The sequence below is a fragment of the Argentina silus genome, assembly GCF_951799395.1.
Source record: "Argentina silus genome assembly, chromosome: 1".
NCBI classification, from domain to species: Eukaryota; Metazoa; Chordata; class Actinopteri; order Argentiniformes; family Argentinidae; genus Argentina; species Argentina silus.
Window position 1 is genome coordinate 9,652,118 of NC_139655.1, and position 19,038 is coordinate 9,671,155.

The 19,038-nt window shown below is 44.7% G+C and overlaps 1 protein-coding gene across 2 annotated transcripts; it reads right to left on the reverse strand.

Annotated features, from left to right (window-relative positions):
* Positions 1-3,233: 3,233 nt before the first annotated feature.
* Positions 3,234-18,970, reverse strand: oplah (5-oxoprolinase, ATP-hydrolysing). Of its 2 annotated transcripts, none has more exons than XM_083667117.1 (27): positions 18,758-18,970; positions 17,379-17,582; positions 16,849-17,040; positions 15,477-15,591; positions 13,834-13,957; positions 12,871-13,066; positions 12,567-12,732; positions 12,215-12,353; positions 11,668-11,735; positions 10,734-11,029; positions 10,453-10,565; positions 9,683-9,853; positions 9,425-9,562; positions 9,177-9,315; positions 8,670-8,782; positions 8,316-8,467; positions 8,036-8,196; positions 7,552-7,653; positions 7,252-7,426; positions 6,746-6,930; positions 6,390-6,536; positions 6,015-6,149; positions 5,471-5,620; positions 5,163-5,320; positions 4,786-4,946; positions 4,522-4,619; positions 3,234-4,377 (listed from the first exon to the last, which is right to left on the reverse strand). In XM_083667117.1, the coding sequence occupies exons 2-27, from the start codon at positions 17,547-17,549 to the stop codon at positions 4,213-4,215; spliced, it is 3,930 nt and encodes a 1,309-aa protein (XP_083523243.1). In that variant the 5' UTR covers positions 17,550-17,582; positions 18,758-18,970; the 3' UTR covers positions 3,234-4,212. The 2 variants fall into 2 exon arrangements, with proteins under 2 accessions (XP_083523243.1, XP_083523244.1); XM_083667118.1 differs by having other exon boundaries at positions 3,235-4,377; positions 17,379-17,478.
* Between the last annotated feature and the right edge of the window lie 68 nt (positions 18,971-19,038).

The window sequence follows — 19,038 nt, forward strand, 5'->3', positions numbered from 1 at the left end:
CTCTGACCTGCTGGCTCAAACCAGCACCAAATATATTAGTAATGCAGAGATATTTACCTATTAAACATAGTTGCTGTAAACAAGAGATTTAAAAAGACAATTCACAATTCCTGTCATTTGTAATTGACAGGTCATGGTATTAAATGTTCACAGGAAATACAGGAGAACTAATCCAAATCAACCAGTAATTCAACTATCTACCTCAAGTCTATTATCATACAGCACAAATCAGTCTATACAGGGACTTTGCACTGCCAGTGTTGTTTGCACTATTTTATTGTCTCTATGATTAACTTTTCTTTGAGATATCTTTTTGAATGTTGCCTACCTCGACTATTGAATGTTTTTTTCAGAGAATGTCATTTTCTGCCGTCTTGTTTTTATGGTTGTCTTTTGAAAAGCTTGTACAGTATTTTTAAAATGAATTTTAAAACTGCACATGAAGCCAGGTTACAGGGAAATCAGTATTGAAAGAGGTTTGTAGTGCCTCACAGGGTATGAAATAAACATGTTTTCTTCTCGATCATGATCTGTTGGTTTTGACAAGGTATTAATGGAAAAGCAGTGCAGAAAACCTCCAAGTAGGAAAACAGCAATGGAAGTACAGTGCATTCGGAAAGTATTTTTTCCACATTTTGTTATGTTACAGCTTTATTCTAAAATGGATTACATTCATTTTTTCCCTCAATCTACACATAATACCGCATAATGCCAAAACAGGTTTAGAAATGTTTGCTAATTTATTAAAAATAAAAAAACTGATTACACATTTACATAAGTATTCAGACCCTTTACTCAATACTTTGTTGAAGCACCTTTGGCAGCGATTACAGCCTCAAGTCTTCTTGGTAAGACGCTACAAACTTGACACCTGTATTTGGGGAGTTTCTCCCATTCTCCTCTGTAGATCCTCTCGAGCTCTGTCAGGTTGGATGGGGAGCTATTTTCAGGTCTCTCCAGAGATGTTTGATTGGGTTCAAGCCTGGGCTCTGGCTGGGCCACTCAAGGACATTCAGAGACTTCTGAAAACCCGAAACCACTCCTGCCTTGTCTTGGCTGTGTGCTTAGGGTCGTTGTCCTGTTGGAAGGTGAACCTTCGCTTGCGTCTGAGAACCTACTCCAGAGGACTCAGGACTTCATCAAGGATCTCTCTGTACTTTGCTCCGTCCATCTTTCCCTCAATCCTGACTAGTCTCCCAGTCCCTGACGCTAAAAAACATCCCCACAGCATGATGCTGCCACCACCATGCTTTAGGGATGGTATTGGCCAGGTGATGAGCGGTGCCTGGTTTCCTCCAGACGTGACGCTTGGCATTCAGACCAAAGAGTTCAATCTTGGTTTCATCAGACCAGACAATATTGTTACTCATGGTCTGAGAGTCCTTTAGGTGCTCTAAGCGAGCTGTCATGCTTTTTACTGAGGAGTGACTTCCGTCTGACCACTGTACCATAAAGGCCTGATTGGTGGAGTGCTGCAGAGATGGTTGTCCTTCTGGAAGGTTCTCTCATCTCCACAGAGGAACTCTGGAGCTTTGTCAGAGTGACCATTGGGTTCTTGGTCACCTCCCTGATGATGGCTCTTCTCCCCCTATTGCTCAGTTTGGCCGGGCGGCTCTTGGAAGAGTCTTGGTGCTTCCATTCTTCCATTTAAGAATGATGGAGGCTACTGTGTTCTTAGGGACCTTCAATACTGCAGACATTCTTTTGTACCCATCCCTAGATCTGTGCCTTGACACAATCCTGTCTCGGAGGTTTACAGACAATTCCTTCGACCTCATGGCCTGGTTTTCGCTCTGACATGCACTGTCAACTGTGGTACCTTATATAGACAGGTGTGTGCCGTTCCAAATCATGTCCAATCAATTGAATTTACCACAGGTGGACTCCAATCAAGTCGTAGCAACATCAAGGATGATCAATGGAAATAGAATGCACCTGAGCTCAATTTCGAGTGTCATAGCAAAGAGTCTAAATACTTATGTAAATGTGATATTTCAGTTTTTTTATTTTTAATAAATTACCAAACATTTCTAAAAACCTGTTTTTGCTTTGTCTTTATGGGGTATTATGTGTAGCTTGATGAGGAAAAAATGAATTGAATCCATTTTAGAATAAGGCTGTAACATAACAAAATGTGGAAAAAGTTAAGGGGTCTGAATACTTTCCGAAGGCACTGTACATTTGAGCCTCATCTAAGTCAAGAACGAGCTGTTTGTTTTCCTGTGTGTGTTTGTGTGTTTAAGGGTCTCTTGGCTTTAGACCTCAGTGTATCAATCCCTCCAAGTGGGTTTTACTGTGTTTATTCAGATGGTTTTTTGCCCCTGACTGGATTTTTGTTGTCCTTTAATTTAAAGTTAATGGTTCAAAGTGAATTATTAATTGTCTTTCCTAGTGCAAGAACACACCATTTTTACTTTCACTTTCGAGCTTGGTGTGCCAGTGGCTTGGCTCAATGAACGCACACACGCACCGACATGCACAGGTGACATGCACAGACGACACACAAGGACCCGTTTTTGCTCTTGAGCGCTCAACTTCATAACTATAGGCAGAAATTATACAAATTATTCTGTACCATCACTTTAAGATATGGTTTATTTTGTTCAAAATGAGCAACTATTTGTGAAAAGTTTAATTCTAAGTGGTTGCAGTACATCCTGTATAATCAGAGTTCTTTACCAGGTCAGTCACAAATCCCCTCTCTCAGTGTGGAAAACGTCAAGCCCACTATCAGTTAATACAATAGGATGGAGAGCTCAAGTGGTGAAAAGGGGAGGGACTAAATCTCAGACTTGGTCTGATAGTCATTTTTACCACTGGAATTGTGATTCATAAATTTAGCTATTCTGCCTTTGATCCACAGTCCCTCACCATTACATAACCCAGGCACCTGATTTACATCACTCAACCTCCTGCTGCTGTAACAGCCATGTCCACTATCTCACAATCAGCCACCCATGCATGCCTGCACTCCCGTTGCTCCTTCCCCCATCATCCCTACCACTTACACCACACCCCTCCCCCTGTAGGAACCAGGCCCTTTAACCCCCCACACCCCAACCCTCCTGCTGATGTCCTTATCTCTCTCAATGCCCTCTGACTCCCTGGAATTCATTTTGGGGGCTGGTTTGCCTTTATTTCAAAAGCTTGAAGTGATTAAGAATGGATGAAACTATAAACAGGGTTGGTGTTGTGTTAAGGGTAACCGTGTGCAGTGAACTGGATTATTGTAATTCCCAAAGCTCTTAGATATTTCTGAGGTATTGGTATGTTGTGTGGTACTCTGAACACAGGGTGGCAGTGCAATATATGAAAACAATTTTTGACATAAAACAAACTGCAAACACTGGGTAGTTTTTATAAATCTACTCAATTATAATGGCATTTAAAAAACAGCAGAAACACAACTATAGTTGTACGAGTAATGGAGTGACTGACATCTCCACAAACATCACAGAACAAATCAAATTCAGTTTATTGTACTCTCTAACTTATGCAATACGTCTGTTACACCTCAGCTTATAATTGCAGATAATTGGCAAGCCAATTACATAAATCTTATAATTGGTTTGATTAAAATGTGTATGAGGTATAACTGGAGTGAATAATATTCAGTGTTTCAAGTTTCAATATCTAGCACCATTGTAGTAGATGTGCATTTGTGGTGTGTCCCTTGTCTACAAATGTTTCCCTTACAGTGGATATATTTCTGCTTTATTTGGGCAGGGTAGAGACTTCTGAGACTTGAGCAAGTGAGAACTAAGGCTGTAGTGAGTTACAGTTTACTAAAAGGTCTCTCTCCGATGGATAAGTCTCCTTCCTGTCTTTTGTACCGAGAAGCTTAATATCGTTCCCATCATAATTCAGCTACCCTGGTGACATGATTTCCACGCGTGTGTTTCTGTTCAGGTTCATTCTGAGGAACTGTATTGTGTAAGTTGTCACATTTGAAGTAGTATCTCTAATTCCTTTTATTTTTCTCTACTCTATCTCTATTTACTCTACAATAGGATATACCCTATATTGCCTATGGATGAACCGAAGGAATTGCATTTGGGATTAAACAGTTCTCTCCAGTCTCCGTTATATCTTCATCATTGGCAGAGTGCCACAGCACACCTGAAGTCATACTTTTCTTACTGTATGAGGTCAAAACACATTTTCAGGTTACTTCCCTCTACTCCCCTGGCTTGCCTCTGTCTCCACCCACTCTCATACACTCTCCTGTGCCCTGCGGTACTCAAACACACTGCCCCTCTCTGGGAAGCTCTCATTGAAGCGTCTGCGCTTGGTTGGAGGTCTCCCGTTCCCAGCCTCCTGCCCCTCCTCTTCACTTCCATACCCCCCCCCGCCAGGGGTGTACAGCCAAAACATGTCCTGTCAACAAACACACAGAGAGGGTCAGGTGGAGAATCACTTTTACGCACACCTTTACATTTGGTTGATATGAGCACCATACTTAAGTATAAGAGCCATACAATAATACAATGAGAGAGAGCTAGACTTCCCTGTCATTCTTACCCCTGGATCTAGTTTCACGCTGGTCTTGGCCCCCAGGTTGAGCACTCTCCCATCTGCTCTGTGGAGCTCGTTCAACCCTGCCGCCCCACACTCACCCCCTGGGGTACATGTGGAAATATTGATCAAATCATGTAAGATGGTTGGAAGGAAACAGTGACAATTTGAGGTAATGGGACCAGTAACTAGAAGACATAGCAGAACAAAACAATCAATAGCTCAAAACTCCTCAGATCAATGGAGGAGAGGTGAGAGGTCATACGTTACCGTGCATGCCATAGGGACGGGTGGAGCGCCTCTCTGTCAGTACGGACAGGACCACTTTGTTCCGGAACAGGAGCTTCCGGACCACCCCGTCACCCCCTTGGTACTCCCCTGCACCCCCAGAGCCGGTACGGAGGGAGAACTGTTCCAGAACCACAGGGTACCTGAGAAGGAGAACACATCAGGGGTCAGCTCAACAGGACCCAAGAGGACTAAATAGCGAAGTGGGATACGTCACCTCAAAAACAATGTCAGTCCACTGATTTCAAACTTAAAAAGTAGTTTAATGTGAAGTATCACCTCAACCACAATGGAACTCATTTGTTCTCTCTGTCATTGTGGAAATGTGATGTGTTAAAAGTTAAACCTCCTTCCCCCACCTCTTCTCCAGAATCTCAGGGTCAGTGATGCGTGTGTTCGTCATGTGACTGTGAACACCACTCCGCCCATTCCAGCATGGCCCCGCCCCCGCTCCCCCAGCAACCGTCTCATAGTAACCGCTGTTCTCACTGCCGAAGGACACGTTGTTCATGCAACCCTGACAGAGAGAGAGAGAGAGAGAGGAACAATAAATGAGAGAGTGAGGGATGGACACACACTTATGAATGAGAATAAACACTATTGTTTTTCCTAAGGCTTGTTTGTACAATATTTGGAAGGACCCTACAGTAATTCCTCTTTCTCCTACCTGTGAGGCCGCGCAAACCTCGAACGCCCGGAAGATGACATCGACCACTCTTTGTGATGTCAGCACATTCCCGCCCACCACAGCAGCATTCTCAGATGGCTGAAGAATGGAGCCGGCAGGAATGATGACTTTGATTGGAGTAAGACAGCCCTAAAAGAGACACAAGTGGTTTTAATGCAAGTTATCACTGTATAGAATCTTATAGCACATCACGAAACATAGTGTCATCGTTCTTCATAAATCAAACTACAGTCAGCTGCACTGTATCCAAACCTCAACATTGCAGTACCCAATGACAATGGTGGTTCGTTATTGTATTGTAGTGTATTTTAACGGCGTAAAAGTCAGTCTTAGCGCAACAGTGGTGCTAGGGGGTGTTAATGTTAGCCTGCATCTGATGGCTCTTGACCTTCACACTGTCAATGAACACACCTCTATTACCGCTACTCCACCCACCTGAGTGCAGACGAGACAGTGCTTCAGCGCTGTGGTAATTTCACCAGTTACCACTGTAAACAAATTCAGTGTTTTAGCCCCATCTCACCTGGTTGAGAGGGATATCCTGGCCCACCATGCAGCGCAGGCAGTAGATGAGGGCAGAGAAGGTGATGGCACGGGGGGCGTTGCAGTTTCCCCACACCTCTGTCCCCGTCCCTGTGAAATCAAACACTGCACTGCCCTGGGAGGGAGGAGGGAGAGAAAGAGAGAAAAGGAGGACTAATGTCAACTCCATATAAACATCACTTCCCGCACACTTCCTGTCCTGATGGATACAAGATCCAAGATCCTTTTGGATGGACTTTCAATATTGATCCTTTTAACAGTGTATCATCATTTCCCCACAATGTGATATCAATTGTATGACAAGTTGAAGCTAATCAAACGAAGTTCATTATTCTCATTGGCAGTCATAGCACACCTCCTCTTCATTGATCTGGACCCGCAGTCTGATTGGTGTTCCATCGTCCATGAAATCCTCTGCCTCCACATCTAGGGAGCCCGTCTGTTGGCGACGGCGCTGGGCAAACTCTTTCAGCATGTCCCTCACTGCCAGTTCTGCGTTACTCTGAGAGAGAGAGAGACACACACACACACACACACACAGGTCAGATTACACAAAGACTCAAACGCCTCTCTACACTAATGCCAGAACCAGTCCGTTTGTAATGTGATATGTACTAAGAATACACACAAAATCCATCCTGGCCAGCTAAACTGAGCATCTCACAGTGTTGTGCTAGCCGGTCCCTTCTAAACAGATATAGCTCTCCTCACCTGTATGTAACCCATGTAGGCCTGCACCACAGCCAGCCCATAGCTGTCAATCAACTCTCCCACCAGTATACTTCCCCTCTGATTGGCTGCTACTTGAGCTCGCAGATCGGACAGGTTGTCATGGAGATTGCGAGTCCCAGAGCAGTCGGGGTATTGAGCCGGAGCCATGAGGGCTTCAGTTACAGCTGATAAGAAAAGGAGGCGGTGGGGGGCGGGGGCAACGTTATGCAAGGTACACCATGATAGATTCATGGAATGCTTTGAATTCTTGGGATTTAAACCAGCCAGACAGGTCTCCTGCTTTGTGACTGGAACTTACTAAAGTTACTAAAGGACATCCATATCTTTCACTCTACCAACACCTTTTGACTGTAACACTGCAGTGTGAGCCAACTGAAAACAATATAACACAAACAATCCCTATGCCAACCAGATACAGTAGTACAGTAACATTTATCTCCTCTGCCTCTCTCATCATTCTCTTCTCCCTCGCTTCCTTTCCTCACCTTCTTCCTGGAAGACTCCCCCAGTGACGAGTTTGAAAGAGGTAAAGACGGCCCCCTCCTGCTGCAGGGAGGTGGAATGGGGGGGCATGGACCCCGGGGTGATCCCCCCGATGTCAGCATGGTGCCCCCTACTGGCCACGAAGAACACAGGTCCGCTCACACCTTTCCTGAACACCTGAGTAGTGGAGGAGAGAGAGATAGAACAAAGGAATGGTCAGAGAGCAAGATATGGTATGAATATGGATGAATACAAATCTGTTAAAAGGGAGTGACATTGTAAAACTGGTGAGTGAAACTGACTGGGGTGATGACTGTGAGATCAGGGAGGTGACTGCCCCCTGCAGACGGGTGGTTACTCAGAATCACATCCCCCTCTCTTAGACTGTTCTCCAGTGCTTTGATCTGGAAGAGACAGAAGAAATAGAAAACAAGACAAAAACAGATACTGTGGATGAGACTTCCCTCGTCATTCTGTGTAACAATGTAATCAAGGCACTATCAACATTCCTTAAAACTATTCTGGTATTAGACCATTTTGAGAATTTACCAAAATGTCAGGATAACTTTTCATGTGACTGCAGAGTGTGATTGTGCCTGGGATCGTAGTAAAGTATTATATAAATATCTCAATGGTGAGAGTGATATAGCACAGTAGTAAGAGCAAGCATGTGGTAACCTCTCACTGAGTTAAAAATCACTAGGTAACACACACACACACACACACACACACACACACACACACACACACACACACACACACACACACACACACACACACACACACCTGGTACTGGACAGTCTCCTGCATGGCCCCCAGATGGACAGGGATGTGGGGAGCATTGGACACCAGTCCTCCATCAGGCCCAAACACGGCACAAGAGAAGTCTAGACGCTCCTTGATGTTGGTGGAGATGGAGGTACGCTGGAGCACTCGGCCCATCTGCTCTGTGGGTGGGGGAGACAATGGCAACATTTCACAACAGGGCTTGTACCCTTCTGTTCATCCCTCACTTCCTTCCTCCTGCCCTCCCTCTTCCATCCCTCCCTCTTCACTAGTTGCTGACCTGCGATGCTCATGAAGCGATGGGAGAAGATGGAGAGCTGTACAGTGTTGAGCTCTGTGCCCATGGCACAGTTGGGATCCGAGCCCACAGCGATACACACGTCGCCCCCTGCTGTGAGCTGAGCCACACAGCTTGGTTCCACCAGGATGGTGCTGAGACAAACAAGCACAAAGTCCTTTGACATACATATCCCAGTTTAACAACCTTTAACAGCCTGGCGGTTATTCGAACAATAGTTAAATATTCATCATAACATCATTATTTGTCGAAGGAGTCAATGGTAGCCTTTCATCACTGACACAGTGACGCTTGATAAACATTTCAGCCCAGGTGCACTGCAGGGGAAACACTCACCTGTTCTTGTCGATGATGATGGCTGGACCCTCTATACTGTAGTCGCATAGCAGCTCCTCCCACAGGTAAACACTGGTGTCCAGGTAACCATCCTCAAAGTAACACTTGGTCATCTTAGTGATGGAGAAGAGAACATACTTCACCTTGAGCCCTTTGTGTGAGTTCCACCTACTTGAGACTAATGCATCAAATACTGCACCTGTGGACTTTGGGACTGTCACCGCAAAACAAATTAAATTACTTGTAAAAAGCCCTTGGACTATTTTAGCTCTCTCAACGCACCTGCTGCAGCCTCTTCTCCTTTTTTACATCATTGAATTAGCATTATAATGAACCACCATTCATCCTGTATTCCTATTCATCTACACCTGCTGCAGAGCTTTTCCAGCCAAGGCCTATTCCCATCCATGTCAAAACAACTGAGAAAATAGATATAAATAATAGATAAGATAATACACTATAAAACGTCTCTTGATTAAAACCCTATCCTTGTTTTCAACTCTGTACCGTGGTGGGTTTAGGATGTCCATGTCCAGACTTGGCCATGGTCACTGATTTAATGCCTGATTTGCCAGAACCCCTGACTCTGATGTCATCAACCATGATAGGCCGCTCAGGGATGGTGAAGCCAAACTCCTTTAGATAGCTGGGAAAGAGCGAAAGCCATTGTAACATTGACTCCAATAAGTCTACTGTTATCCAGATGAAGGGTACAAAATAATGCTAGGAGTGAGGGGAGAAATTACTGATCTTACCGCTTAGTGAAGGCACTGCGGAAGTCCCCGGATCGGCAGGATTGAGAGTTGCCGGGGTAACCAGTGGCCGTAACCATAAGCGCACAGTCAGTTTTCTCATAACGCAGGTGGAGGAAAACCTCAGTGCTGATTTGAGTGCTGAGAGGGAAAGAGATAAAACATTGGTTAATTTATCATTCTGGTGTATGGCAGGCGAGTGAGTGAGTGAGTGAGTGAGTGAGTGAGTGAGTCAGTGAGTCAGTGATGGATGGCTCTGACCTGCTGAAGCCGCGGGCTTTCAGGGTCTCATGACAGCGTTGGATCAGCTGGTCCACACGGCCGTCCAGCTCAGAGAAGGAGCGAGGTTCGTACTGTAGAGAGCTGGGCTCCTGGACCTCCTCCACAACATCAGCCAGAGCCAGTCCATAGGCCGACAACACACCACTGTACCTGAGACACAAGGGGAAGGAGCCAGAGGTAGATGGAGCGAGACAGGAGAGTTGTTTTCAATGGAGTACTGAGTTCATCAGGGGAGGGTGAGAGGATAGTCTAGGTGTCAGTCTGTTTCTGCTTAGGCAATACAACTCACTGTAGTCTACTCAAAATCCCACTTGAATATGGGCATTCAGAAAATCCTCTCAAGCCTGGAGGAGACAGTAGAGTTTTTTTAAAACCAACCTCCTAGCTCTCACACATGCTTACAGTACAAACAACATATACAGAACATGCACTGACACGCTTAAAAGTATGAGTAAAAACTGTCATAAATGATATAACGTAAGGCGCAGAACATTCTAAGCACCTGTTTTCCCTCGTGAATCATACAAATCACTGGACAAGAGCAAAAATACATCTCCTACACGACCGCTGAGAGACTCACATGTCACCAGCACTCACACATGGCAGCCCTTTTTCCCGTTTCACATGCCAATCTTTCAAACTATCTGCCCCTTCTCTCACTTACACCCCTGTCTGTCTCCCCTCCTCATGGATGCCAAACAGACATGTACTGACACACAAACATGTGTACATTCATGCCATAGGCTCACTTATGTATGAAGACAGTCTTCATTCCCAAGGATCGTGCGATAGCACACGCATGTTGTCCGCCTGCCCCGCCAAAACATGCCAACACATGTTGGGATGTGTCATGCCCTTTGGCCTGCAGAGGGAGAGAGAGACAGAGAAATATTGGTGTCTATGGAGTGTATCCGAGACTACCATTCAACTTGATTATCTACAAAGCTAGCTAATTCACTGCTCATTTTGAATACTATTTTCAACCCATTTAAACTAGCACATTGCTACATTCAAAAATACACCTCACTACCTGTGTCAATGCTCTGATTGGGCGACACATGGCCTCATTGGCCACGCGGATGAAGCCCATGGCAACTTCATCCACGCTCATCTCTGATTTGCCACCCTGGACTCCCCCATTGGCGCTGCTCTGGGATTGGTTGGTGGACAGGAAGTTGTTAATCTCACGGGTGAACTTGTGGAAATGCCTCATGGTCTCCTCGCTGGACAGAGGCTCATTCTCGCCGGGCCCGAAGATCCGAGGGAAGAAGGAGGGGATCAGGCGGCCAAGAGCCAAGTTAGCATCCGTTACCGTCAGGGGCCCACCTACGGAAATCATATGGGAATCACTATATATTAAAACATCAACATTACCATAACATACCATATTTCTGTGCTCTTTGTGCAGTGTTGCTGCCCAAGAATACGTGTAGCCAGGGCAGGCTCCTATGACACAAAACGCTTATATTTCACTGCTTCTGGGATCTATACAAAAACCCCGGTCCAGTATAATAGTTTTATACTGTAGGTGCAAGTTATAACTCCACCACAGCTGTGTAGTAGAGCACAGCTATGTCCTCTACAATTTCAGCTAGAACTTGGAGTTATGCCAGTTAGAGGCTTAAGGGAAGGGACAGAGGAAAGGGACAGAAGGGGGAAAGAGCATTAGCAGTACAGATATTTAATGTCAGCACATTTCCATTTGACAGAGTGGAAAAGATTAAGAACAGAACAGTATATCCGGGAGAAACGGGTAAGAGGGTACGAGAAGAGGGTAAAAAGTTGGGGGGTTGGACAAAATAGAGAACGATGGTGAGAAAGAGAGGATTCAGGGGAAAAGAGGGAGGGAGAAAGAGCAGGGGAAAGTGATAGAGGTGATTTATCTAACAGCACTATACCAACATTGAGACGGAGTGGGAGGAGAAGAGGAGAGCGTGAGAAAGAGAGGGGGGCAGTATTCTTACCCTTTCTGTAGCAGACTGGTCCTGGGTGGGCCCCAGCAGACTCCGGCCCCACTACAAACATCCCTGACCTGGGGAGAGAAAAGTGGATACACGGCCTCAGGACAAGAATGTATATGCAGCCTGGCTGGAAGGACTTCCACTCACAGGACTAAATCCTAACTTGAGTTTCCCATAAACCATGCATTGGATATTTTACTAAAAGTTTCAAACATGTTTCTCACATTATGATTCGGCCCATAGTCAATCTCAGTGTAAGTTATGCATTGCTATCCAAGGTTTGTCTACAAGTGTCATAGTTAATTAATGGTTTAGTTAGGAAAGGACAGCAACTGTGTGCATACATTTAAAACTTCAAACACCTTCAATTAGCAGACTGAAACAATGCAAATGAAATACTTTCATTGAAGCTGTATCAAAACACAACACTCAAGGTCAAACCAAACCTTGCCCATAGAGTCATTCCATTGGGAAACCACACCTACTGTGTTTCTATATGAACTATGTTTGAGCCATGCATGTCCCTGGGACCCCCCATGTCCTGACTGACCTGAAGAAGAGGCGAGAGCCGCCCCCGGCCGCCACTGTGTTGATGTCCAGCTGAGGAGCCTGCAGGGTGACACCAGCCGTAGTGGCCTCAAACACATGCTCATACTGGCCAGCGTAGCGACTCACGTCCGTAGATGTGCCTGGTGGGACACACTGTAGGAGTAAGGAGCCTCAAGGTTGTAAAGGGGAACTACAGTGCCCTGCGTAAGTAATGGCATAGTGAAGCATTTTTTTCTTTTTTTCAAATACCATCAAATAAAATCTGGGAATCTCTACTTTAACCTCATAGTAATTGATTTAAAATCTAAACTTTTGGAGTGTAGGGACTCAGCCCTCCCTGTGCTGCTCCTCACCCCCCATGTCGAACCCGATAACAGGCTTCTTCTCTGTCTGGCTGTAAGAGGTGATGGCATAGCCCACCACGCCCCCTGCTGGCCCAGACAGAACTGCCCGCGATCCATAGAACTGGTCCATGGGAGTGAGCCCACCGTCCGATTGCATGAAGAGCACATCTACATCCTACAGGAGAAGAGGGAAAACTCTCTATACATGTATATTGTGACGTGTGTATATAAGTGTACGGTTGAATACTGAATGCCATGGAAATACACTGTTATAACACACTCAATTAAACAGACACACTTATTACAAACTGACCTTCAGGTTGCCCCTGAAGCCGGAGGTGAAGCCCTTCAAGTACTGGCAGATTTTGGGGGTGAGGTAGGCGTCAGCGCAGACTGTGTACCCACGTGGCACTGCCCTCACCATAGGCATGACCTCACTGGACAGGGACACCTGGGTAAAGCCCAGCCTGCGTGCCAGTGAGCCAACAGCCTTCTCATGGGCTGACCACCTGGCATACAGAGAGAACACACATCAGCCCTAGTAGTGTGAGGCACACTGTAATGGCAGGACTGTATTTTGTCTCTATTTTCAGTCCGCCTGTGCACTCCCGCCCTTTGGTTTTCATACATGACAGTAAGCCAAAGAGTTTTGAAGGTGCCTTTTCAATGTGCTTCAGTGACTTTGATTACTACTTGAAACAGAGAGAAGAAAAAGAAAAACATAAAGTCAACAATCAGTAGTGATTGTTGAAATGAGTGAAGTGATTTGAAGCAAAAAAAGGGCCTTGAACTCTGGCAGGAACTGCCCAGGGATTGAGGAGAAGAACAGTTTGTCTTCCTTTTCCATTGTCCGACAGGCTGTCCATGAACGTCCACACAGTAGACTAGGCCACAGACACACACCACAGTGATCCCACACCATAAAAAACAAGGCTATCCGACACCAGCCACCAAACACAAACATGAAGGGGAGGAGAGTGAGGACCCTGTGTGTGTGTGTGTGTGTGTGTGTGTGTGTGTGTGTGTGTGTCATGTGACTATAAGCAAACGAGTACGTTTGTGTGTGTGTCACATTACAGCCAAGTAAAGTTTAGCCAAGAATGTGTCAAACTAGGCCACTTCTGAAAAGTTTAGTCAGGTCAGAGGCCCAGAGTCATGCCTTGCAATGTATAAAACCATTCTGTGAGGTACAGAATCAATGCCTTTTGCACTAATCATTATGTGATTCAATCACCACTGATGGAGTGGATGTTATTTACTAGTACTGTAAACTGACGTGTAGGAGTGCAGCAGCAGCACAGCCAGGCTGGTGATCCCACGTGACAAGACTCCTTTCAGGTTCCTCTCCACGCCCTGAAGGTCCAACTCACGCCACACCTCCAGAGAGTCCCCCGTACTGCCTGAGGGAAGGAAAAGAAGAACATCAAGGAGTAAGGTTATAAGAGATCAGGCTGTGTTTGTGTGTGTCTGTGTGTGTTTATGTGTAAAGGGATGCAAATGGTTAACCCAAGCAGTTACCACCTAACCCAATCATAAACTTGATAAACAGGAGGCAACAGTCCTCTGAGGGATTTTGAGTCTGAAGAAAATGTTGAACAGCTCTCTTGGTCCTGTCAGGGCTAGAGGCTGAGTGGAGGTGCTAAAGTTCTAAGCTATTCGTAGCCGATACTGCAATTACTGCCAATGTGGGTGGTAGCTTACTGTGTCAGTGGGTGGTAGCGTACTGTGGCAATGTCCTTGATATGTCAAACAGTGGTAATTAGATTAGATTAGATTCAACATTATTGTCATTGTGCAGAGTACAAGTACAGAGACAACGAAATGCAGTTAGCGTCTAACCAGAAGTGCAAAAAAGCAGAAAAGTGCAGTGTGAACAGTATATACAGGTAGTGCAGTATAGGGGCAGTATAGTAGTGCAGTATAGTATAAGTAGTGCAGTGTAAGCAGTATATGAATTAGCAGTAGCATTATAAGCAGAATAAATAGAATGCAGTATGAACAGTGTAAGCAGCATATGAGCTGTATAGGCAATGCGGTATAAGCAGTATATATGTATTAACAGTAACATTAGAGTAAATAGCAGAATAAATATGGAATGCCGTATGAACAGTATAAACAGGTATGTACAGTATGTACAGATATGTGCAGTGTATTAACAGTAGTATTAAAAGAAAAATATAAGGATATGTGCATTATGAACAGTATAGACAGATTATGAACAGTATAGACAGATAGGTACAGAAGAGCAGTGGTATGTAGTAAGAGCAGTGTGTACAAGTGAGGATACAGTATGTATAGTTTATAGGAATACTGTAGGGTAAGAGTAGTGTAATAGATGGTTCATAGTATAATCCTAGTGGTAATAGATGTTTCAGTTTATATGTAGTTGTCATAATTCTTGATTATTATACTTTGATTAAAATAACTGGAATTGGACTGTTGGAATTGTACAATATTCTATGTGCCCCTCGCCTTTCACTTAGTAGCACCTACCAGTTCAACACAACACAGAGAGACTAAATAACACTAGATGCCAGGGAAAGGGGAAAAGGGGGCCTAGGATCTGTGGCCTCCAAGGTCAAATTCCATTGCAAGTCTATATATTTTCTCTGGGAGATGAGACTCCCAGAGAGAGACAGATAACCTGCTAGCCTGAAACATAATTTCTTTGTAACATCGAATAAAGTACCGTCTCCAAAAGACGTCGATCTTCAGATCTCTTTATTTCATCTCATTGCAAATCTGAAAACTATTGTGTTGCTGCGGAAGAAATGACACAACTATCTAACAGATGTCAAATGTAGATGTGTCTGTGTTTTCACCTTGTGTACTATTGAGGGGTGAATAGAATGTGCTGTTGTTATGAGCTGTTTGAGTAGCTGGTTATGTTGTTGCATTACTCATGTATACTGATATTACCGGTGACAATCCGCTTGGGCTCTTTCCTGGGTAGCTGGCAGCCATCTTGTCTGAGGACAACTCTCTCATCCACTTCTATAACCTCCTCATAAAGCACCTCAGGCACGGACACCTCCTGTAAACGTACACACACATGCACACACACACACTTAAATTGGCAAGTCTCTGTAAGCTGTAAACCAGTAGACAATAGTCTTATCAGAGGTTGGTCCAAAAGGTGCAGGCATAGCGTTTTAAAAGGTCAATAGATCATATTTCTGTCCAATCTTCCAGTCTTATAGATACGGTTAGTGTCTGTCACTAGTAAGAACACCGAACAGATATGAGAAAACATGATGTCCCTCAGGGTAAGGGTTAGCCTAACCCTTAGCCTATCCCTCCCGGATCCTAAAAGTTACTGTGGCACAAACTGTGTTAATGGAATTTGGAGTTTCTAAGACATACATGTGGAGGCACATGTGTTTTGTCATTATCATGAAAATGCACCTTTTTTTTTGCATAGGTTATCCAAGCATCGCCGTTTAGCTAGTCAATGGTCATTTCAATGAGTAATACACATTACTGTCCCACTTGTAGAACTTATATAATAACCTAAGAATTAAAGCTATTTTATATGACCAGTCCAACGTGCTCCCTCCCAGATATTAAAAAAGAAAGAAAAGAATTAGGATAAAACATGGGCATAAACTTTAGAGTATAGTAATTAATGCAACATCTGAAGAATTAAACACAGGACAAATCTGACGGGGCACGTACCCTTGTGATTTCTATTGGCATGACGCCTCTGCTCTCATTGCATTACTATTGACAGTGTTTTGTCACTGTTCTTCACCTGTGACACCTCCCCGAGAAAGGCCGGGGTCAGATTAATAAATGTTCACTAAAACCATTCAAACTCCAAGTGTAACCTCCCTCTATACTCCTGTGTGTGTCTATATGTGTGTGTGTGTGTGTGTGTGTGTGTGTGTGTGTGTACACACCCAGTATAAGATATGGGAAAGTGCAGCTGTGTTTCCCTAAGCTCTCACACACACACACAAATACCTACTGGTGGGCCGTGATACAGTCCAGATGTGCATTACACTCCAATTACATAGAAACTAAACACTTATAGGGTTAATGTATATTCACTCTTGTCCAGTAACAATATGGCCCCTTCATGAGTGCTCAGTTAGCTATATAACAAGCTTGTTATGTCGTTATTCAATAGTGTATTCATTTATTCATCAGTATCAGTCTCCAACAAGGACAGGGTGAAGGGCCCCTGCCTCAACTACCCCAAACAAAAGGCCTTTACAGTAACCTCTATTGTGCTCCAGCATCACCCCCTGCCCCCCTCCACCCAAAAACCGCTGCTAAAGACAGCACTAACCAAATCAAAGAGATTTGGCCTGGCCTGGGTGCCAATGTACAGGAGATCCCGAAACCCCTTTGTGACCAAAAGAGCAGTCCTCTCTCCCTGCCTTTCAAGCAATGCATTGGTCGCCACCGTGGTGCCCATCCTGATCCAGCCAATCAGAGAGGTGTCCACAGGCTGCTGCCTAGGAAAGGCCAGGCCAGTTTCCTGTAAACACAGAGGACATAGCAGGGGGTCAGGAGGTTAAGAGAGGATCACTACACACAAACCCACTCAGACAGGGTTAGACAGGGCCCCCCCCCCCCCCCCCCCCCCCACACACACACACACACACACACACATCGGGGACTTGACGCTCTCTGTCTGATCTCATCTTGTTCATCCCTTGTCACAAGCCTAACCTACAGTAAAACCACTTACTATTCACGCTTATCTTTAAATATTCTTCTCCAAATAAGTCAATTGTTGCTCTTATCTATTCTTTGTATCTGCTAAGTTAACTATTGCTCAAGTCCTTCTCTTCCACCATCCTCGGTCCATCTCACCTCCTCCAAGACCCTGCGAATCCCCTCGGTCGGTGCGTCTTTGTAGTTCTGGGGGTCATGGGACAGCAGTTTAAGGACCCTCTCCTGACCATCAGGCAATCTGGCAAAGACATCCGTAAAGGTGCCACCACGGTCAATGGCGAAGTCAAATTTCCCCGTAGTCTCAGCCATAGTGAAGATACCAAGTGAAGGAGGGTGCTGCTCCTGAAATCCCAAAAAATACACATTTCATTCTTGAGTTGCTATAATGTATCTTGTCCTGTGACCAACAGGGAGGGGAAAAGGAGTGTGTGGTCACTTGAAGACACATGATGATCAAATCAATATGGATAAGCTTATTTGCCAATACTGATTGAACTGTAAAATGAGTGACTCCACAGAAAGATCCTGAAAAGTCCTGCTATGTGTTAGTTAATTATTGTGCCCCACTGATGAAATCGGAGAAGGGGGTATAATTCAGTCTCTGTCTGTTCCTATGTTTCGACATCACTGGGGCAATTTCTATGAAACTTGGGTGAATGATGGGTCTTGCCATAGAGATGTGACATTTACGAAATTATACAGATTGGCCCAATTTTTCAGAAACTACCTGAAAGATGTCTTGCCACAGAGACTTTTCATTCTGGCTATGAATGCAGCTGCAGGAGTGTAGCCTAATGCAGTAGACCTATAGAGGGGCGCTACATCATTCGTGGGGGACAAGATGTTTACTGCATACTTGTTAATTCACTTTTTGTTTAACTTTCATTTAGGTGCATGATATTAAACAGAATTCAATTACAAACACAGCACAATAAGTGCTACCGAGCTGTGTACAATAACGTGCATTATCTCTCCCACCAGCAGGAGTACAGGCAGGCAGGTAGAACCAATCAACCTGTAAATAACTGTGATAAGCATTGCAGCGTGGCTGACTTGACTGTGAGGGAGCTCTTCCACCCATACATTTTCAGCAGACCTAATTGAAGCTATGGAACTCATTCGATTGTTCTAGTTTAACAACAAGGCGTCAGTGCTGCCCGGGGGACACGATTGACGTCATTAAGCTGGACAGCGAAGTTTGCAAAGGGAATAAATACACACGCAGTCTCCAAGCATGCACCTTTCTTCGATCCAATCGACAATATTTGATACTAGTAATAGAAAAGATACAATGTTGTGCACAAATATCAATCGCCTGCATTGGATCACAACCTATCAGTTGTAATTGTAAAACATTGTAATTCTCATGTATGTGGTCCGACACATTCAGTTCGATTGCTATTCGCTGCATATAGGCTCATATGCTACGACCTTTTGGGACAGCATTTCCAAACGGTTTGCAGGCTATATCGACTTTTGTTTTGTTTTGTTGAGATGGTAATTGATCCTTTACTTACAGGTATTATTGCACTTGCTGAGTTGATCGATGATTAACCGATGTGTTGCAAATCCTCGCCCTGTCAGCTGCATAGACTACTAATTCGGCTGTCCTTTATCGGTCTCTCACTCTCTCTCAACTCAACTATAGGTTGGTGGTCAGCGCTGCAAGCTGCACCGGAGAAGAACAGACCCAAATAGTAGGATCAGCAGTCACAACGTATGATCGCGCGCGCACCAAATGTCTCTGTCTGATTAGTCTCGTTCCCAGACACTTCCGCCTGAAAGGACGAGGTTACTG

What these genes read in the sequence shown, in the direction of transcription:
- oplah (XM_083667117.1), bottom strand. Translation starts at nt 17,549, where the DNA reads ATGGCTGAGACTACGGGGAAATTTGACTTCGCCATTGACCGTGGTGGC. An exon ending in CGCAGTGCCTTCACTAAGCG is followed by an intron (nt 9,316 to 9,424) that starts GTAAGATCAGTA and finishes GCTCTTTCCCAG; the next exon opens with CTATCTAAAGGAGTTTGGCT. An exon ending in CCTGAGATTCTGGAGAAGAG is followed by an intron (nt 4,947 to 5,162) that starts GTGGGGGAAGGA and finishes TCTCCTTCTCAG; the next exon opens with GTACCCTGTGGTTCTGGAAC.